The sequence below is a fragment of the Melanerpes formicivorus genome, unplaced genomic scaffold (assembly GCF_026170545.1).
Source record: "Melanerpes formicivorus ecotype bairdi unplaced genomic scaffold, bMelFor1.0.p_v2 SCAF_17, whole genome shotgun sequence".
Lineage (NCBI taxonomy): Eukaryota > Metazoa > Chordata > Aves > Piciformes > Picidae > Melanerpes > Melanerpes formicivorus.
The window spans coordinates 7,578,666-7,600,839 of NW_027142369.1; the positions used below are offsets into that span (position 1 = coordinate 7,578,666).

Consider the following 22,174-nt stretch of genomic DNA (forward strand, 5'->3'; position numbering starts at 1 on the left):
CTCCCTCAATCACTGCAACATTGCAAGGGCTACAAATAGATGTAACAATTATTTTGATTCCCAAGCTTTTAAATTGTCTATCAGGAAGAAGGAGTTACTGAAGACAAAGATAACACGCATATTTAGTGTTGGAGGATTCTCCAAAAGACTATTTTCTAAGAGAGCTGTCACAATTTTTCACATGACAAACTATTAGGGATATCTATTGGATAACACCGTTAAAGAAAAGATAATGAGAAAGTCCCATCTCTTCCAAGACCCTGATTAGAATTTGATTCAGCTTATCTACGTGAGTTAATTTTAGTCCATTCTCCAGAAAATAGATGTTCATTATCATTAGCTTTCCTGCATAGCACAAATAGGATCTGTGTTGTCAGTTCAACTATTTTTCAAGTGGCTTATTTGAAAGATGTGTATCATATTTCCTGGGCTTGCATATATAAAGCCTTTAAAAGCATGTCAAACACACCTGAGTACAGTGCAGTAACACCTGCTCCAGCAGAAATTATCAGAAGAAAAACAGTGGAAGTATCTGTCAGTGTGCTACATTAAATAATCCCAACATTGTGCAAAGGTAATACTGTTTATGGTGTAGCATGGATACCTAAGTAACTCCTCACAATTTTACAGTATAGCAGCGCTTCCAGTTAGTGCAGAAAACAAGCTAAGTGGTCCTCTGCTCCCCACCACATTGTTGTACCATCACCACATAGCAAAATGACTGAAATCAAGTGCCAGAAAAACCTAGAGGCAAACTGGTTTCAATTTAATTATTTTCTGAATGTTCTTACTGACTTTATAATTTGAGGACTGTATTTTACTTTGCATGCTTTATTACTGGAAGGCTACTTCTTTGGCTGCCATGTGTATAAAACTAAAACGCAAAAATGCACACCATGCTAAGAAATCCAGGGAACATGCTTCAAAACAGATTTTGAACACATTTCTTTTGCTGCCACTAACCTCAGAATCCATTCCTTGCATTTCATTCTTTTCCATTTGAAACTGCACAAAGTCGTCAATAACATGAAACAGTTCAGGAGAGACAGCTTTGAAGTACTTGTGGTAGTCATACTTTACAGCTAATGATGCAAAAATGGTATTATTGACTAAAGCAGATCGCAGGTCAGTAAGAACTCCTGGAGAATGTTGCCTTGGGTCTTCATAAAGGTGCTTGGTTATGAGGTAGTCCAAAATTGCATCTCCCAGGAATTCTAAACGCTGGTAACAATCTTAAAGTGTTGGAAATAAAAGAATGTAGAACAGCACAATTAAGTTTAACACACATTCTTTCCAGGCCTTTCTGAGTAAGAGGCGGGTATCTTCCACAAACAGACCGATGCTCAGAGAAGAAAATATGCTTTCTGAAACAGGTATCTTTGTGTTTAAAGAGCTTACTATTGAATTATAAATAAATCAGAAAACCCACTATGCTATATTTGACACTTTTGAACCAAAAGTTAATGTCAGGCTAGCAAAATGCTTGTGTTTATAACCAATTAATAGTGTTACTCAAGATCTTCACATTGTGCTGGGGAATAACCAAAAAGTAAATTCAAGAGATTCCACCAGCACACTGAACTGAAAACAATTAAACCTCCAGAAAATTAATACAAAAGTCAATGTATTAAAAGCAGGGGGAACATAACAATCAGAGTTTTCATCTCATTTGCCACACAGTTTTCTCAAAAAGCCATGAACAAAGATTCCTATTCAGAATGGGTCTTTTAAAGTGGAAAATAAATTTGCCAAGCCTTTGCTGTTTGGAAAATCGACAGGGAATGCAAGAATGGAGAACTCTGGAGGTCTATTTTTAGAATACAAGCTAATGCAAAAAACCCTCTTGAAAGCAAACAAGGATAGGCGGGCAGAGAAGGAAGATAAAATTACTACAAAAGTAACATGAGAGTGAAATGATTAGTACTAACTTTCTTTTGTAGGAACTGAACCTAAAAGATGCTGCTGTACCTTCACTGCTTGCTACTCTTTAAAAGTTTCTGATAACAGCAAGTCACATTTGTCTTTCCTGATAAACAGAAATGGAATTAAGCTTTTGCAACCAAGAACATGATGTCACCTAGACACTATGCCTCAAGATTTCTATTTGTTAGTATACATATATGTTCTCTACCTTCTCCATGTTCTGTAAAATATTTGTCAAAAGGAAGTATTTCTGTGGGCACTATTACCTAGAATGATTGAAAAGGCAAAAGAGCTATTCAGTATTTGGTCAGCACTGTTTCTCACCGTACTACCATTTCACAATGACCTATTTCTTAATTAAAACAGGACTTTTACTCCCAGGAATTTCCACTATGGGGAAGAATCCTGAATGCCCACTGCACAGTAATTTGCCATTCACTTCAAATAAGGTTAGAATTTTACCATGGTTTCAATTGTGTATTATCATAAGAAAGCATTTAAAGTTTTAGAACGAATAAATACTAAGTTTATTAGTATTAGCCAAAGTAAAGATTATAGTAATACGAATTTGTACTGCTGTAAAACCTTTTATGTGATCATATACAGAAACATGAAGCAGTTAATAGTTTGACTTAGTTAATTGCTTCAAACTGACTTGAAATATTTACTCAATAAAACACCTAGACTAATTAAGCCTTCCAATTCACAACTTAAAATGGAAATTGTCATATTTTGCTATCGTGCAGACTATTCAGCTAATAAAAGTTGTGTGTTTAATCTTCAGAAATATAGTCTAAAGGTAGTATTATGGAGATTAAATTTGCTAAATATATTTGCAGATCATGATCATCACTTCTAGAAGTACCTAATATTTCAGCATTCTCCAAGAACTTATTTCACCTAAATGAAGATCTAAATGTGAGATAACTTACCAGTAATAGTATTGTAATGGTACGAGGCATGAGTAAATGCCTGTAGAAGGTAAGCCTTGTTCTTAAAACTGTAGTTGATTTTCTTCTCAAAGTTCTCAAAACCAGAAATAAGGTGATTTAGGGTTTTTTCAGCATCTGGGTGATCAAACATACACCTTGGTGGAATCTTCAAACAGCCATACTCCAGGTCTTTATACAGAGAAGGCTCTGAATTAGCTACAGAAGCAGAAACAGAGTTTGGTGAAAGATTTTTCTGCTCACTGTTGCAATTCTCTCCGGTAGCACACAAAGTGCCCTCCCAATCAGTCTTTTTAATTACAGGGAGCACCTTGAGCCCCAGTGAACACAGGAAGAGCTGAGCAGCTCTTTCACCACAGCTGGTCAGATAGCAGCCCAAGAGGGCTTCCACACAGTCTGCAATGCTTTTGTCAGCAATACACTGCTCTGTATGCAAGTCGTATGAGATAGACTGCTTTCCTGCATCAACACCACAGTTTTCTTCTGATGGATTCCAGAAGCCCACTACAAAATCGTCCTCTTCAACAGCCTTGCTGGGATCCAGATAGCACATAGCATCCCAAGAGCTATAGTCAAAATCATCAAAATCTGCTGAAAACTGAACATTACCCAGAGATGACTTTTTGGGTGCTTTCCATTCATAGTTTGAATCAGTGGTTGAAAAGTGAGAGAGAGAAATTTTCTTCACAAAAGCCCCAGATCCCATTAACATATTATCAATGAATTTGATATGCTCCTGATCATACTCCAGAAAATCATCTTCAAAGTCTGTTTCTTCCTTGGGTAACCTCCACATTAGGTTTTCATCCTCTTCATCGTCATCATAATCATCAACTTTACCATTAGACAACAAGTTTTCCTTTGTCTATGGAAGGAACCAAAAAAGAGGGTACTGAAGAGGGAAATGAAAAACTTTTATTCCACAACTGCAATTGTTAATTTAGAGAAGTACAACAAACAGTTTCAGGTGCATCCTTCTCTCTAGCTAATAGGGCTATTGTAACTGCTAAATGATAGCAATTTTGAAGATTCTGTAGATTTCGATGGCAAATTCTAAGAGTATTGCAGGGTTAACTAGAGTCAAAAAATCTCAGCTATGGAACACACAAACAAGAAATAGTAAATGAAACAACTGAAAGAGCTTATTTGACCTAGTTTTTCATAATCACCACTTGAAGAAGCAAAATAGATTTATCTATGCTCTCAAACACAGTTAACTGCAAATTAATCCAGTCTATTTGGCAAACCAGTAGAAAGTAAGTTTAGTGAATCAGTGTACATGGTTCTTACACTACAGATTCAAACAGAGTCTAATAATGCTTATGCAGCTGACAGTCTTCACTGCATGTGTTGGATTCACAAAACGATCTTGCTGCTTATAAGGCATTAGATATAGGCCAACTTCTGCCTCTGTAAGGACCACAGGGTAAGTTAATAATTCTCAGCTTTAATAAACATGAAATCTCTCCAGTAAGTCATACATTTAATATCACCAGGATTTATATGTAGTAGGTCTAAAAACGGAAAAGCAGAAAAAAAATAGTACGCTTCTGTAGTATAGGTTTTGGTTGGGTTTTAAACTGAATATTAACACATGAATTAAATCATGAAATAGGATAATTCAACTAGTATTAATCTTATCCTCTAAACAAAAGGTGTAAAGTCTTGTGTTTTTTTTTTTTTTTTTGGAGGCTGTATTTATAGTCTTAGCTAATTAAAAGTTAAAATTGTCATCAATTTTATAATACCTAGATACATATCCAAATCAGCTAAACTAATGATGCTTCATGTCTTTCCATTGCTCATATTAAACAAATTGGTGCGGACTGATGTAAATTATGAACAGAACAGAGATATGCCCAAGCTACACGATGCTGTACGATTTGCCATGGCCCCAATCCAGGAAAGCACTTAAATGTATTAGCCAAAGGCACAAGTACTCTACCTAACATCAAAAGGACTACGCCTCTCAGACTCAACCTTGCATCATTGATGTCAGCAGGAATTCTGCCACTGAATTTGATAGGAGCAAGATCAGATTCCAAGTGCTTTTCAGGATTGGATCCTGAAAGTCAACTCTATTTTGAATCAAATGAATCAGTCTTTATCTGCCCTCAATCTATGTATGCCGTATTGTAGGTCTCAACCACTGAATCTTGCGAATCTGTGAAACAGCTGCACTGGGGACCCCTCCCTTCGAGGCAAAATGCGCAATTCTCTAGAGCTGTAGAGGAGCGGCAGTTGTCAGGTGCATTAGGCAGCACCTGCAACAATCTCTGGATCAAACACATCACAACATTCCTCATTAGGACAAAGCAAGCTTAGTTTGGTTTAGCTTGAGAGGAGATGTAGAAAAGCTGGCTATAGGAATTCATAGGTTAGACATTTTTCCAAAAGAGTTTCTGCTGCTGAAATTAGCCATCTCACACAGTCACAGCTAACTAATCAGAAAGAGTAACTGAATGATTTTGAGTGAGTTGTGGCCTCTTAAAAGCTACAGATAAATACCAAAGTACTTTCTTCATGTTTTTTGGGAAATCAGCTGTTTGTCATTATTACATGAGATCTCTAGACCCAGCTACACACCATCAGCCCATGGATGAAAATTAAATTCGCATTCGAGAAAGCAAAATATCTACTTGGTACAAAAACTCCACCTCTTATTGAATTACTGTCTGCATTTTGGTCTGAAATTGTGTTTTATTTCAACAGTGACTAATAAAGAGGAAGAAGCAGCTGAAAAGTTACATGGAACTGAAAGCATTTTAAAACCAATGATTAGCTTCTGTCCCACGTGCCATATTATTTTTAGAAGGGTATAGCAGTACTTCTCTTTGAAATGAAATCTTGGCACAATACAGAACCACAATAATCAGGTTGGTTTATTCTGCAATAAACATTTATTTGCACAGTGTATCTAACAGTCCTCTCGTGTGCCCTCTGGTGGTTCTACAATCTAAGTGTGGTCTTTGGCGATGTAAAAAAAAAAGGGAAGAAAATCACCTCTCCATCTCTTCCCCCTGACCTCCAAATCAATCTGGAAAACACATTATGTTACTGACTGTTGTGATCAACATTCCTTATACAGGCACTTCTGTTCCTGATGTACAATTAATTTGATCAAAAACTAGTTTGAATCATTCCTAAGATTTTTTCATTCTGAAGCTTTTGGTAACAAACACTGATGGTGTCTACTCTGGATGAGAAGTAGCTTTCTGTCATACCCACAGTTTATGTAACAGCAATTAATATTGAACATTTTCTCAAGACAGTTCTAATCTTCACTTTGCCCTATGAAAACCAGCGATTCCTTTTCATATGTTCTATAAAGGTGAAGTCGTTTATCAAGAACCAGTTGGTTTTCTTCCTATACCTATTGCAGTAAAACCAGTAATGGTAATTCTATTTCAAATTTACAAGAGAAATTTCATAAGAGATCCCAAGAACATGCTAACTGCAAGCCAGAAAGTTGTTCTCCTCTGCTTTTCCACTGATACACTCATTATGGATGATATTTAGTGTATTCCCTTACTGTATGTTCTATTCAGGACCAGTTCTGCTCTCATATTCCATGAGTTACAGTGAAGTTTTAGAAAGGAAACATATTTACTTTTTTTTTTTTTTCCTGAAAACATACCAAAATATCTGGGAGATGGAAGGAGGTAAGGACAAGAGAATACATGAATAACTATTCCTCAGCATAGTTTATTTAAATAAAGTCTTACCATTTCATCTTTCTCCCACTTGTCAGTGCTGCTCTTGTCCTGGTTTACTATGTAGCCCGGAGGAAGCCAATTGACCGGGGGATCAAAAATCGATACCACCATACGACTGGGCAGTCCTTTCTTTTTTCCAAGGCGATACAAGTTACAGTTGCTGACCTTCAAGAAAAATATCCTGATAAACCTCCAGATATATATTTACATAAAAACAGCTTAAAATGCAAAAGGAGCAAAACAGTTTTACATGTCAAGCCATGTACCATTATGCATTTTCTTTAATTCTCAAAAGGGAGGTTCAGCATTCTTTGCATAGTACAACTAAGTCACAACAAGGTACAGGTTTTGATAAGGCCAGAAGACAATTTCAGTTAAAGAAATCCCATAAGTTAAATTGTCTTTGCAAAGCAAAATCACTACTACTTCTAAACACTAGTAAATATAATCTGAACAAGTGTCATTAACTGCCAGTATTAATAATCAACATTCAGACTTGGCTTTGGAATGAAAAATTATCGCTGTGATGCGTAGATTGACCTAAGCCTTTGCAGCAGAAAGTGTTAAGCAGTTCCATATTACAAATCTTATTAAGTCATAATCCAGATGTTATTTTGATAGACTCTACAATTCTTTTAAATATTTTAATGGGAAGGGGAAAAAACAGGTCTCACATACCAAAACATATGTCCTTTTGCTTTTTAAACTATTAACTCTTGATCTTCCATTTCTTACTTTAAACACACTTTCTCTGTTTTTAAAGCCCTGAAATTTGAACTCAAATAGTCAATCACTTCCTTTATTTGACCTGAGCAATTTATTTATCCCTTATTTTCCAAGATTAAGCTACTCATTTAATTCTCAGAGTAATGGATTTTATTAGGAGGTAGACAATCAAATCCTTAACAATTAATCAAGTTACCACATTCGGTGTGTGGGGGGAATAAAAAAACAAACCAAACTTCCACAAAATGGATTATCCCAGAATTTAAAACAGCAGAACTGAAGGCTCAGTTCCCCACTGTTTACATTTACTTTAAAACACTTTCAAAAGTTTTGATGTAAAAAAATGCTTTTCCCTTCTGATTCAAATGCTGGGGAGGCAAAAAATTAAATCTAGAAAATGGTTCTGTAAGAATTTTTTCATTGCTTCATTTTTAGTGTTCCTGTAAGATCACAGTAAAATATTTTAATTATATAACTTATTGAGGAAACAAAGGAAAAGCTACAACCTAATGCTGTGTGCTGCTAACTCAATCCTTATTTAAGTACCTCTTTTAATAGAGTTTCTACTCAATACCTGACTAGCCTTCAGTTCACGAAAAGTCTGCACCAAATCAGAACTTTTATCTCTGTTCATTCCTGTCCTTTTTTAATCTGGTAATCAGCTGGTTTAAACTTCAAAATGAACTGTAGAAAACAATTTCAGTAAAATAGTTATGGCAGTATTAATCCTTAGTCATGTAGCTTTATTTCTAATATCATGCTAGCCAACATATAATCACTAAAGCTGTGAAATTAGATCAACTTATTGCCATTCCATCTTTTAGATTGTTACAATATGCCTTCTGCATAATATCATTGGATAGTTACTACTTACTTTTTTGCTTCTCATATACGACAGCCGTCCCTCATGAGCATCAGGGTAAGTGCAAAACAAGTATGTAGTGATGGCATGCTTTAAAAATGAATCACCAAGCATTTCTAGCCGCTCCAGATTAAATCCATCACTAGCATTTGATAGAGTCAAAGCTTGAAGAATGAGACCAGGATTAGGACCAAGAGTTTTTGAGGAGTACCCATTGGAAGGGTTCTTTTCAAAATCTGTTGTGTCTTTTGAAAGATTAATAGCTTTTGAAGTACTGGTGGTCACTGCCATTATGGGGCATCCATCTGAGGTAGATCTGTTAGCATTTCCATCAAGGTATTTATTACTCAGTAGAGTACATTCATTGCTGGGCTTGGGCTGGTTCTCAATGTTGTATAAATTCTGAATGGGATATGAGGTAGTTGGTTGTACAGGTATTTCCTGCCTGCAATAATTCAGCTGATTTCCTTGGCAAAAGTCTCTGTTAACTAAATCACAATTGCCATTGGCAAGATTTTTATTGTAAGTAACACCGTTAATTGCTGCAAGTTCTGCTGAGACATCAATTTGGAGTTTACTGGGTGACTCATTGAGCAATGTTCTGTAACTCACAGACATTTGGTCATGGTTTTCTGCAGAAGAGGCTCTATTAGCACCTTGATGTGCAGCATTTTCAGGGACTACAATTGTGCTGTGCTTACAGTAATTTTCATTCTCTACTAAAGAGGAGTTAGGAATAGAGATGAAGGATTTGCTGTCAATAGACTTTTTCCATCCAAAGTCCAAGTTAGGATATCTGTAAAGATACATACAGATTTTGTTAGCAAAAAATACTGTCACAAGACAAGATGACCCTACATGCACATACGTGTTTAAAAAACCCCACATCATTCTGAAAAGAATGGTGACTGTAGCATCTAACTTCACCATTCACAATCAAGTCTTTTTAAGGTATGTTTCACTGAAAACTGCCTTGAGAAGAATATCAGTTTTAAATATATGCAGTGGTGGTTCAGTTTCCACCTTGTTTTCCAGTGTAGTCAGGTATCATACTAAAAATATGTATGCTGGAAAAATACATGCCTGAAATCTGCAGGAAGTGATTTAACCCCTACACCAGCATCAGTGGCTGTTTGAGCTCTTAGTTCCTCTGCTGTCAACAGGCAGTGCAGGCGATAAAGTATGCTGGGGAGGCAAACTGCTTTTCTCCACAATGATGCTGGAATAGGATGTATAGCACAGAGCTCTGGAACCAGTATCTGGGGAGATGAAGTGGGAAAAGAAAAGAATTTTACCTGTAAAGGTAGTCATCAGATCACTTGAGAGATGTAACTTGAATTAGATTCTATTTTACCTGCTTATTCTGCAAGCTTTCCCACTTTGCTTTTCTCTTCTCAGCACTGCTTAGTGGAAGTGCCTTTCCCTTCTGATTCAAATGGCGAGGAGTCAAAAGATTAAGTCTAAAAATCCACATGAAAATACTTTAATGTAAGTACATAATTAATGAATAGAACTTACTAGCCTACATTTTTTGATAGGACAACTTATTCTTTGTATTCAATGCTAACGTGCTGTGATACGACAGCAATTATATCTGAAAAAATTGACTCAAGTTACAGTTATTGGAACCTAAATTAAGCACCCCTCAAAAAAAAAACAAACAAAAAAAAAACACCAGTAATTATTATGGAAAATGTGAGCCCTCAGCTTTATGTCATAATTTAAACACAGATACCATCATCAACTTATGAACATCAGACATCTGACTGTTTTTACCTTGAAGATGTGTGGTCCACATCCAGTAGTGGCTGGTTGAGATTTGTAAGGTCAAGATTATACTTTGTTTTATAATACTCAGCAAAAGTTTCATATTCAGGGGATGGGAATTTACTGAGTGGAGTAAGATCAGTGTATACATCAGCTACATAGAATCGATGAGGCTGATCAAAATTTCGATACCTAAAAAAATAAAATTAAATATATTTGGGCATATGCTATAGCTCAAGCTTTATTCTTAATGCTAAGTTCTTCAGAATCTAATGTGGTCATATGATAAACTGTAAAATAACCCACTTTAGTGTTTGGGGTTTTTTTTTGGTTTGGTTTGGTTTATTTTGTAGAAACTATTTTTTTAGCTAACTCAAATACTAAATGGGAAATGTGCTACATGGAAGAATAAAGTCAATCTATACTCTATGAAATCCTCAACAGTAATGCTACTGAGATAATCTCTAGGTTCCTATGTGCTAAAGTTCTACTTGACTGGACTACCTCACATCTAAACTAGCACTTTAAGTCACTCTTCCAAATGAAGTTAAAATGCAAAACCCTAAATACATAGAGTAAATTCACAAGCCATCCAAAGACAACGCAGTTGTTGCAATGCAGACTTAAAGCCACAACACTGCAGAAGTTTTATTGTGGCTACTATGCACACTGGATACCAGGGTGGTAAACATGCACAGGAAAATAAGTACTCAAAAGTACTTGAAATTTTGAGATTTCTTAATGTATGGGAGAAGGTAAAAGACTTTCTGGGCTTCTCCCAAGCCTGAACCCTACCAGATAGCAACTAATAATTTTCAAAGCAAAGGGGGATCTGTGGTCAGATCTTCAGGGACAGGTAAAACACCACAGCTCCAATGAAGTCCATCAATTGTGCTAATTCATACCACTTATAAGCTAGTTCTACAGTGTTAACTCTGACTACATGACCACAGTACACCAGTAGCATTTTTACCAGAGTACTATCATCAATGGAAGGAAGACATTTAACTTCTGTACATGTTTTCCCACTAGCAGTTTACAATTTACTAGGTACAAGCACAAGCTAGTCAGTCCATTTCCTTTTTTCACATCCTGCCAAACATGACATAGGAAATAATTAAGTCTTCACAAAACCTACCACTTCAGGAGAATCTTTGCATATCCAGTACATAAAATTATGTAAATTTCTCCTCTAAATGCCACTAAATAGAAACTGGTCTTTTTCACTTGTTCATTTTTGCCATCTACCAACATACCTTCCTTTAGCAGGCCTTTCCTGTGAATAAGTAGTAAACAGAAAATAGGACTTCCACTCAATCTACTAAAGTAAAATTGCTTTCAGTAGGCCAGTTCTTAATGTAATCACAATGTTTTATTCTTAGTACTACATAATTTTGTCATGAACTTTACCATTCCTAATTAGAAGGTAAGGAATTTTTGGAGGCCAAAACACTTTAAACCCTACTATACAAGATTAACTACAGACTGAAGAAGATCTTTAAATTGTTTGATATAGCATGAGACACATTTAGATTAATAGCATTGTTCTGACAAGCCATGGTGTTCAAACACTTTTTACAAATGCTCATATAAATATAGTGGTAAGTACATACCTAAAGTATGCAGAAAGCACTCACCGTGGAATGATAACTGCATCCTGGTAATCTTCTAACTTGAAAATAAAAGGCATTTCTTTCGTATATTGTGTACTGGGAATGCCTGTACGTGCCTCAGATTTCTCAATGTCTTCCATAAACTTAAAGTCAATGTCCAAAGTGCTGGAGTCATCAACTGAAAAAAAATGAAAATGCTCAACTCAGTCATTTAGTGGAGAGTTTTCCAGGCTGAACTCCTCTGGGAAGTTGTAAATAACAAAATTGTTTTCCTTATTCTAACACATATTTGATTATTAAAAATTAAAAGAAAAAAAAATTCAAAGATGACATAAGGAGTCAGCTGAAACCTACTATATAACTCACATCAACTTAAAATTAACTCGAATTGAGAAGTAGCAATAGAAATAACGACTTTTCGTGCTACCATATATGGCATTGTTTCCACAACTAATACTTGAAATGTAACATAAATTTAACAAATATGCTGCTAAAAGAATTCAAAGAGATTATTCAAAAACCAAGAGCTCTGGTCTTACCAACATTAAGAGGTAGAACACAATAGGCTGAATCAGCTTCTGTAGGTTTGAACTCTAGTGCAGGTTTCTCAAGACGAAGAATATGTGAAAAAATGTACTGATGCAGTCGCGTTATCAGCTCAAGCATTTGCAGAGACAGAGTGAAACCAGATTTCTTAAGCTCAATAGATATCGTTACCTCTCCAGAGCGAGTATACACAGGAAAGTGAGGAATCTAATTAAGAGAAAAATAAAACAACAAAAGAAATCCAGCGAAAATCTAGAGTGGGATAACTTCAGAGAGTATCAGCTGATTAGTGCAGATGCTGAAATAGCACTAGCTTGACCCCACAGCAAACTAGATTAAAATTCTGACCATTGATAACTTTTAATTATAAACAAAATATTTTGAAAGCTTAAATGACTGATTATTCTTATTTTCTTAAATAGATCTCCCTATATTTTACAGCTCATCTCTTCATACAAAACCAAGTAAAAGTGCACATATCCTCCTTCATGCAGGAAGAAATGTGTAAATCAGGAATATTCCTGAAATATTTTCTTCTGTGGACAACAAAATTTTTAGAAGTCTTCCTCAACATGGTCTCATCCACAGTAAATGTCTATTAATTTTTTTTCTGAAGCAAGAGGTGTTGATTTCAATTAACATGGCATACTTTTTCTGCTGCTTCAGACTAGGAATGCTGAGAGGACTTGTGACCGTAGCTTTCATATAGATAAGGTAGCAGTGAAGGTCATCTCTGTAGCTAATATGCCACTCCTATCATACCTTAAAAAAAAGGGGAAACTTTGAATTTGACACTGCAAAATCCAAAAAATGACATTTTAAACCAACAGCTTGATAAAAAGAAAACAGATTGCTCTATCACTGAAGACAGAAAAAGAAGCAGTGACCAGAGTGGGTGGATATTATTGCTGATTTTCTGGAGGTTACTTGATGAAATCAGCACTTAGGGCAATTTCCAACTCTTCAGTCTGGGGTGGGAATTATGTGGAAAAAGACAGGTTGTAAGGTATGGAGAATAAGGAAATGAGCTAGATTAATTACCTGAGGTATAGGTTTGGCCGTCAATATGCCAAAACACCTTGTTGTATCCTCAGGAGGATATAACTTTCTTCTCCTGAAGTTGAGTTCATCAGGTAGAGGAGTCGTTAACACCATTCCTATTACATACAGGTAACAGGGCTGATCAGGTTTGGGATAGCTATCCCTCAAACATTCTGGAATCTAAAAATAAAAAAAAAAATAAATCCAAAACATCAATACCATTACAATGAGCAAAATTCACATGGAGACTATTCTTTGAACAAAACTTTGCTTGTTTATTTGGAAAGATGCTGCTAAAAAGAAGGGACAGGGTGGGAAATTAATCAGGACTTTCTTGCAGAAACATTTTGTCAGCAGCCTGGCCTGGCAGCCATGAGATCTGGCCAAACAGTTGCATCAAGGGAGCAGATCTTCTGAACTGCCAAGAGGCAACCTCCATTACATCTGTAAATGTCCTACGTATCTACCCCATGTTAGAAACGCAACTGTAAAACACAGACAGCACTTGAACATAACCACAACTGAAATTTTGATACCTATTTCCACATTTAGCCAGCAACACTGGAGAATATTTTATGTCCCAGGTCTTTGCAAAGCAAAACAAAAGTGTATCTGCACAGGAAAAAACCTACATCTCAGTAATTCAGTTTTTATATAAGCTTGGCTGAACTTATAGCTTCATTAATAGGGATTCTCTACCCCAAGAGAATTGCATTAGATTGTCAAAAATGTGTTGTTTGTCCATCCTGAGTGTATAGAAAAAAAGTTGTGCCCCATTGCCCAGGCACTACCAAAAGTCTTCTAACTACTGCTGCTTTCTAACAGCAATTCTAGCTTCAGATGTGAATACTTGCAACAGCCACAAGCACTTTTAGCTCTGTTACATTTGTCACAGACCTTAAGGAACCATGCTTTGTGTTTGCTAGGAGTTCATTACTTTGTAGGTCTCAAAAAATGATCCTCCTGCTTATCTAAAATTAAACTTCAATACATGTAGTCCTGGATTTTAAAGTTACACTGTAGCAAAACTATGGCCTTGGCTTAATGGAAAATTACTCATCAGTTCAATAACTATATTAAGCCCAAGAGGATCTTTTAGACCTTCAACATTTGCCAAAGCTTCTTTCCACATGTGAAAAGTTAGTTTGAAAGCAAGGAAAACTATTCTTGCATTTTGTATTAAAAAATAATTGAGAAAGAACGATGTATCACTTGACAAATCAACTCCTTTGTATGAGATGTCATAATTGCGTTTTACAAGTCACTTCTATTCCAACAGTCCCTAGAGTGAGGTAAGAGGGCTGAGAAAGACACTCTTAAAAAGAACCACAAAACAATGTGAAAGATTCACTGTTAAGACTTGCAAGAAAAAAAAAAAGAGAACACACACACACACCAACAAACAACAAAACAACTGTCCTCATCTGTCATTCCCTCTAATGTACACTGTGAATGCCACAGTATCCTTTCCTAAGCTTTCATAATAACCACCTATTTAAAGCACTAATAAAACTGAGACATGTGGAGGATGCCAAGACTGTAATTACATAAGGACTATCACCACAGATGAGGCTGCATATGAATGTACAACACAGCTCCATAACCTACTACTGTGAGTGCACATGCCAACACTCCTACGTTACCAAATGCTACTAGTTTCCCCATGAAATGCAAAGACTACCAAAAGCTGCTACGCAATCCATTCTGAACGCATTACCTGTCCTATTGAATGGAGTGTACACAGAACCCATAACAACTGCTGGGCAAGAAGGGAGGTTGCAGAGTAGTTGCGAAATATTCTGCTAGAGCTTTTTTCCTCCACTTTCTCTTACAATATTTGACATTCCCCCACAAATACTGCCTAAGAAGTCCAATTCTACAAACTAATGAGGCTGAAATCTATTTTAACAGATCTATAGATAAGTTATGCAATATTGCCAAGCTATGGTAGGGTATCTTATATGAACTTTTTAGCATATTAATACTTAGAATTAATTTTAAAGTAAAATATATATATTTTTAAAGTACACTTATTTGATATTCTAAGATTTAACCTGAAACTAGTAAGTTGATTCCCTGAGTATCCCCTTCAATCTTAAATTATTTGTCTAGAAAGCCAGCAATTCTTCCTTTGACAAACTATATAAAATAGCTTAAAGATTTTACAGGTAACTAATGCAGGACAACTTTTTCCTCCCATACTTTTCCTATACTATGCAAATAAAAATCATTAAGCTTTACAGAAAGTTATGGTCTTTGAACTACAGGCACACTTCCACAGCTCATTCCGGTGATCGTGCAAGTTTTCATACAGTTAGAAGTGCAAAATATTCCCACTACAAATGCCAGACATGTAAAAAAGTCTTTATCAGAGAAAATTACACATTGGCACTTTTATTTTGTCAGTACATAAAACATTTGAACAAACATGTGGATGGCAGTGAATGATACTAACAGCTTTAGGATAGCACTGTCTTCGTTTTGTAGAGCCTGGCCTTCCTGGAACACTGGTTTCTTCTTCATCATGTAAATCAAGCTCTTCCTCATATTTAACCGTTTCTTTACCAACTGGCATCAAATGATCATCCAGTTCACCTGAGGATTATGAAAGGGTGCAAACAAAACATTAGAAAAAATCCAATCTTGGTTCCTTCAGATACTAACACAGCAGATGTGACTGCTCATAAAAACACATCACCTATATTTTAAAAATACACTTACTACTGCAGGGTTCTGAAAGTGTAACTTTGAGGAAGGATTGATAAAAACTAATTTTTTGGCAAAAAAAACCAACCAAACTTACATTAAAAGCCTCTGGAAAAAAAAACTATAATGAGAATATTAAAAGAAAACTCTTTTGCCCATAAAACATGACCAGTGGCTGAAATATAGGTTGAGGGCTGACCTGCTGGAAAGCAGCTGTGGGAAAACAGGACCTGCGCCTCCTGGTCACAGGCTGACCATGAGCCAACAACATGCCCTTGCAGCCAAGGTGGCCAGTGGTATCCAGGGATGCACTAAGAAGAGTGTCCAGCAAGGTTGAGGGAGGTTTTTCCTCTCTACACTGCCCTGGAGATCTATAATACTGCATCCAGTTCTTGGCTCCTCAGTTCAAGAGGAAAAAGGAACTACTGGGAAAGAGTCCAGCAAAGAGCCACTAAGATGGTTAAAGGCACTGAACACCTGCCTTACGAGAAGCTGAAGAGCCAAGTCTGTTTAGACTCTTCTCAGCTCAGTCACAGGACAAGGGGCAACGGACAAAAACTGGAACACAGGAAGTTCCATATAACCGTAAAGAATAGTTTTCACTTTGAGAGAACAGCACTGGAACAGGCTGCCCAGAGAGATGGGAGTCATCTCTGTCCCTGGAGGCAACTCCCCAGACATGTTTCTGTGTGATTTACTCACAGTATCACATAGGTTGGAAAGGACCTCGAGGATCATCGAGTCCAACCTATCAACACAGACCCCATGACCAGACCATGGCACCAAGTGCCATGTCCAATCTCCTCTTGAACGCCTCCAGGGTCGATGACTCAACCACCTCCCTGGGCAAGCCGTTCCAATGACGAATGACTCGCTCGGTGAAGAACTTCCTCCTCACCTCAAGTCTAAACCTCCCCTGGCGCAGCTTGAGACTGTGTCCCCTTGTTCTGGTTCTGGTTACTTGGGAGAAGAGGCCAACCCCTTCCTGGCTACAACCACCCTTCAGGTAGTTGTAGAGGGCAATGAGGTCACCCCTGAGCTTCCTCTTCTCCAGGCTAAACAATCCCAGCTCCCTCAGCCTCTCCTCATAGGGCTTGTGTTCAAGGCCTCTCACCAGCCTTGTTGCCCTTCTCTGGACACGTTCAAGTGTTTCAATGTCCTTCTTAAACTGAGGGGCCCAGAACTGGACACAGTACTCAAGGTGCGGCCTAACCAAAGCAGAGTACTCTATGTGATCCTGCTCTAGCTGGGGAGCTAGACTAGATGGTCTTCAGATGCCCCTTCCACACCCTACCATTCCATGATGGTGTGATTCTGTGAAATACTCATTTAAATATCACTCACATGGAGTTATGCTAAGGAAGAAGAAACAGTTCTATTCCCATATCATTCTAAAACTGGAATTACTGCTGCTGAATGCGTACTCTCAATACTCTCAATCACCATGTTATTGCTGGATACATCTCTTTGTATGAATTTAATGACCAAAAGGTTTAAACTCAGAAGAAAAAACACCAATGCAAAACAAAACCCAAAGTGATTTTGCTTTTCTGGTTCTTACCAATTTTGTGTAGTTTTTCACAGCAAATAAGAGCTACAACTCGCTCAGCCAGTCTTGCACAACTCATTGGAGGACCCTACAAACATTTAAACATTTCTTTAGAAACTCTTGTTGATGAGTACATTACTACTTATACATCTCTAATTAATTTAACACAAACATATGAAGCAAACAAAACTTGTGAATATATTCAGGCTCATTTTGTTCTTTCCACAGAAGCCAAAATTACAGGAACTCAACATACTACGGATCAAAAGCAATAAAGGATGTTTTCCTAAAACATAAAGGGAGGAAAAAAAATTCAGTATTTTTACCTTTGGAATAAACAGTAATTGCTGGAAAATAGATTATAACAGAAAAGCATAAACCATTCTGTGAACAGTGACCTAAATACAGTTACAGAGCACAGTACAGGAAAAGAAAAAGTGACTTTCATTAAGAACAATGAAACTAATTCTAGAAACAGTACAGACATCTATAGAAACACTTAATTTCCATGCTTTTCCTCCCCCAAATACCTACAACAATCGAAGCTCGGAGAGGTGAGTTGATTGGCAGGTAGAGAGTAGAGTAAAACATATGATCAGGTAGTTCTCGGGTTTTACACTTGGGAGCTAGGTGTGTGAATGGATCACTTGGTAATCTAGCGCAGTACCTAAGTTGACAAAACATTTTACAAATTATCAAAACCTGAAAACTGAAACTTAAATACACTTCAGTGGAATCTTGCCAGCAGATGACTGAGACCATAGTGAGCACTGCAAGGTTACATTGCTGACTGTCATTCAACTAACTACTGAGCAAGAGGACCTGCAAGTCCTTTATTATAAAACTTTTCTCCAGCAAGCTGTTTCCAAGTTTGCAATGATCCACAAAACCATTCAATTTCAGGTCCCAGTGTTTGCATCTCTTTGTTTAACCTCCTGAGCTTACTATTGTCCCATTCCTCCTATATGTCATGGCTACTCATCTGAATAGCAGACTTTCCTCCACTGCACCCACGTCCCTTCTCCAGCAACTTAAGTGACAATTGTAAATATGCTGATGTTAAACCATAATGGACCTCCTAATGACCCATGAATAAACCTTTTGAACCATCTACCATTACATCCTTCCAATCTGACTGCTTTGTCAGGGTTTATTCACCAGACAGTCCACTGAAATGTTCTGCAACTGAAGAATCTGGCTACTTGGGTACTATACTTAGTAAAGTGTTTGATGAAACTGCTAATGACATTTACTGCTTTTCCCCTGTTCACAGTCAATTACTTCATCACACAAGAGACAACAAGGTTGATCAGGCGAAATCAATAAAACCAGTGGCTACTGCCCATCCCTTTTTCCACCTGGAAACTGCTTCTGTAAGAACTTGGTCTGTAATACTCCACATAACTAAGGTAAAATTGACCAGTCTCTTAGCTCCCTGGATCTTCCTCCTTGCCATTTTCAGTGTTGTAACATCTACCTTTTCCTGTCAGAGGAAAAACTGCTAGTTGTCATGACCTTACAAAGATGATATTTGGCTAGCTCCGTAGGAGACACACTGTCCTGTCTGGTGGATTTGCATTATATTCAGCTTGCTTACTATGTTTTTAAACATGACAACAGATTGCAACTACAAATGTGAATACTAGGACTGGAAGATTTCTCGACAGCCACTCTTGCTTATTTTTAAAACTAGTCTGTCAAGAGCTAGTCAGCTTTTAATTAAAGAGGGATCAGTATCACTACATTCACTATCAAAGCTAGAACCTCTGTAGGATGAAGAGACAAAAAAGTAAATTACCCCTTCAAATTACTATGATCACTTTAGGAGATAAGATCCTGTCAGGATTCCCAAGAGAGAAAGTGTACAATACCTCAGCCTATGCAGCCATGTTGCGAGACATACTATAAAACTTTTTATTCAAAGAGATTTACTTTTTGACATGAACATGCCTCTTACCTATTTATGTGTCCAATAGCAGTGTTAATAGTGACTCTTGGACTGTTCTCATCTGGCCTCAACACATAGGGTGGAAACACATCATCATCATCAACAATGGGTTCAGTTTCGGTTTCATTGGTATCAACAGATTTTGAGCATTTGTTTCTGAGGATCTTAACATTTCAAGAACAGAATGTGATGAGAGATTTTTCCCTTAAAAGAATATTATGATACATTTAACAAAACCAGGTACCTTCCTTTGACCTCATACCTTCTCAATTGCTTTGTACGTCTTAAGATCTTCTTCAAAAGTTTTGATTTTGTCTGTGTCTGCTAACATAATGTAATTGGAAATTGGTGCTCTAGCTCTTCCTTTCGACTGTACATAGGAACGGTATTCTGTGGGCAAATCAAAACGCACCACCAAGTTGCATTTTGGGATGTCAACACCCTCTTCTACAATACTAGTAGCAATAAGTAGGTTGGTCTCATGTGCTCGAAATTTTCTAAGAACCTGCCAAAAGTAACAAAGAAAAATTTTACAGATTATTTTGAGACTACAATCTATTATTAGATTCACCAAAAGCCAGTAAAAGAGGGAAGTGGATCACACATTCCAAAAAGTTTGTCTAAATATGCAGATAAATCTATTACAAAAAAATCTTTTCAAAACCACAGCAAAACTATTTCATCAGAAAAGGTAGGTTTTTAGAAATCAGATTATATATATGATATAGTACATGGTATTACAAGAATCCAGAAAGCCAGCACAGTCAGAAGCAATGGAGAGGATCCCACCTATTTATTCACAATCTTCCAGCTGTAGTATATTTAAAAACAAAAAAAGTTGCTTTCAGGACAGCATAATTTCCAACAGTGTCTGAAGTTGAAAGCTCCTCAAGAGGTGGAGCACATTCGAGAGCTGGTACTTCTCATATTTATACTACCACTAAGACTGGGGCAAGAGAGAAAGCCAGGAAGACAATCCACCAGGGATGAATACATTTGCTTTCAAAATACTTCATGTGCTGCAAGTCAAAATCAGGAGGATTTATATCATCTAATGATTTACCAAATTCACTTTCACCAAAGATAAATATTAAAACAAGCTTAACTGTGGAAAAGATCAGAAACTTTTACAGTATTACTACCAACCCAGTGCAGAAAATAGGTGGCTGATGATTTGACAAGACACAAAGATAACTTGATTAGATCAAGTTTTCACATTCGTAGATTATGACATAAAAATATATATATTTTAAAGACATTGATATTTTTTAATGGAGATCACCACCACGGGTATTCCCTGAGCTTCCAGCGACTCCATTGGGTTTTGTTTTATAAGACACACAGAGACACAAAGCTTAAGGTACTACTAGTTTAAATTACTTTTTTCAAGTTACCTCTTCCTGTTTTCTGAACTCTACTTCCATCTGCTTGTTCCGCGGTTGGTTCTTGCCAATGCCATGTCCAGTTATAAAATTGCTACTGATGTAAGACAGTTCTGGATCTTGCTTGCCAGCTTCTTTAATCAACCTAAAAATATTACACGCATTTTTAGAAGTCACACAACCCAGGAAACAGAAGATGATTTTTTGTTTGCAATAGCTACATTAGAAGGGAAAAAAAAAGTGGAAGCGTGCTAATTAAGCTATGGCAACAAACCAACCAACCTTAGTCTTCACTAAAAACTCTAGTTCTAGTAAAAACCTCTAAGGACAATACAGTGCATCTGTACACAGCATCACACACATTTTAGACCTATCATGGTAAACCCAGGTTATTTTTAAACCAGTCTATTACTCTAAGGCACTCTACTCATAACCACTTTAGTTATTCTCACTTTCCGTAAATTATGACTGATCTTAGCAGAGGGACATAACTGCTTCCTCAACAAATTATGTTTTCTCAATATAAGGTGCTAATTTTTTTGTTAAAACATAGATAGTTCTCCTTTACATTAAAATATGTATTCTGTTCAGGTATACTAATGACACAGTGTTGACTTGTTTTCCTAAAGAGCAGTGCTTACCCAGTGAGATGTGCATTACTTCTGAAATTAGCCCAAACTGTATCTGCAATTAGAGGAATTAATCAAATTCTTTAAAGGAAACACTGAACAGAGCAGTGAGGATCATCCATACTCTCAGTTTATTGCCCTACATCCTTCTGTAGGTTACAGAAGCAGAAAAGGCTATCTTATTATGCAGTGTTTTGATTTCACTGACAAGGCAGAAGGTTGCTCATATAAACAATGCATTGAACCTAGAATTAGTAGTTACGCTGTAGCATCCTTAGTTAATCTGTTTTCAGCATGGACAGAACCTGGGATTTCTCAATTGCAAAAAGTATCTGAGCAGCAGAGCCAATAAAATAAAAAAACCCAAGATGTCATAGATGAAAAATTACAACCTTTGCGTGTCTCACTATAGCCATCCCAGTACCACTTTACTCATAGCACATGCACCACGTCCATTACCAGATGCTCCTCAGATGCAAAGCATAGTGTGCATCTGTATACCTCCGTAAGTACTTCAAACTATTCCCAATTAAATCTCTAGCAGTTGTGCCCCACATATAACGAGTGTTGTGCAGATTTCCAGCTACACACCTACCACTGCTGCCCGACAAGACAGAAGATGGCAGTTCTCTCTGCCCTTTCTACAGTTGTAAAACTACTGAAATCTCTCCCCTTTACCTGGTTGCTGGTTTAAACAAGATTTGTATGAATAGAAAATACTTCAAAGACTTCCTTCACACTCTCTTAAAACTAGAACAAACAAGGCATACAGACAAAGTTTGTGATCCTTATGATGCTCCTGTACTAAAATGCAAA

General features: G+C 36.9%; 1 protein-coding gene across 6 annotated transcripts in view; it reads right to left on the reverse strand.

The window, feature by feature from the left end:
* DICER1 (dicer 1, ribonuclease III) overlaps positions 1–22,174 on the reverse strand; it is a 62,721-nt gene that overhangs the window by 7,267 nt on the left and 33,280 nt on the right. For 5 of the 6 annotated variants that reach the window (XM_068148846.1, XM_068148849.1, XM_068148848.1 and 2 more), the window contains 16 exons: positions 20,742–20,874; positions 19,610–19,852; positions 19,357–19,511; positions 17,934–18,066; positions 17,412–17,487; positions 15,600–15,739; positions 13,145–13,324; positions 12,097–12,310; positions 11,582–11,735; positions 9,954–10,136; positions 9,532–9,637; positions 9,261–9,436; positions 8,190–8,973; positions 6,599–6,754; positions 2,856–3,738; positions 964–1,232 (listed from right to left, as the gene is read on the reverse strand). In XM_068148846.1, coding sequence (XP_068004947.1) covers positions 964–1,232; positions 2,856–3,738; positions 6,599–6,754; positions 8,190–8,973; positions 9,261–9,436; positions 9,532–9,637; positions 9,954–10,136; positions 11,582–11,735; positions 12,097–12,310; positions 13,145–13,324; positions 15,600–15,739; positions 17,412–17,487; positions 17,934–18,066; positions 19,357–19,511; positions 19,610–19,852; positions 20,742–20,874 — 3,985 coding nt within the window. Of the gene's footprint in view, positions 1–963; positions 1,233–2,855; positions 3,766–6,598; positions 6,755–8,189; positions 8,974–9,260; positions 9,437–9,531; positions 9,638–9,953; positions 10,137–11,581; positions 11,736–12,096; positions 12,311–13,144; positions 13,325–15,599; positions 15,740–17,411; positions 17,488–17,933; positions 18,067–19,356; positions 19,512–19,609; positions 19,853–20,741; positions 20,875–22,174 lie in introns of those variants that run through there. The other variant, XM_068148850.1, reaches the window with a different exon arrangement.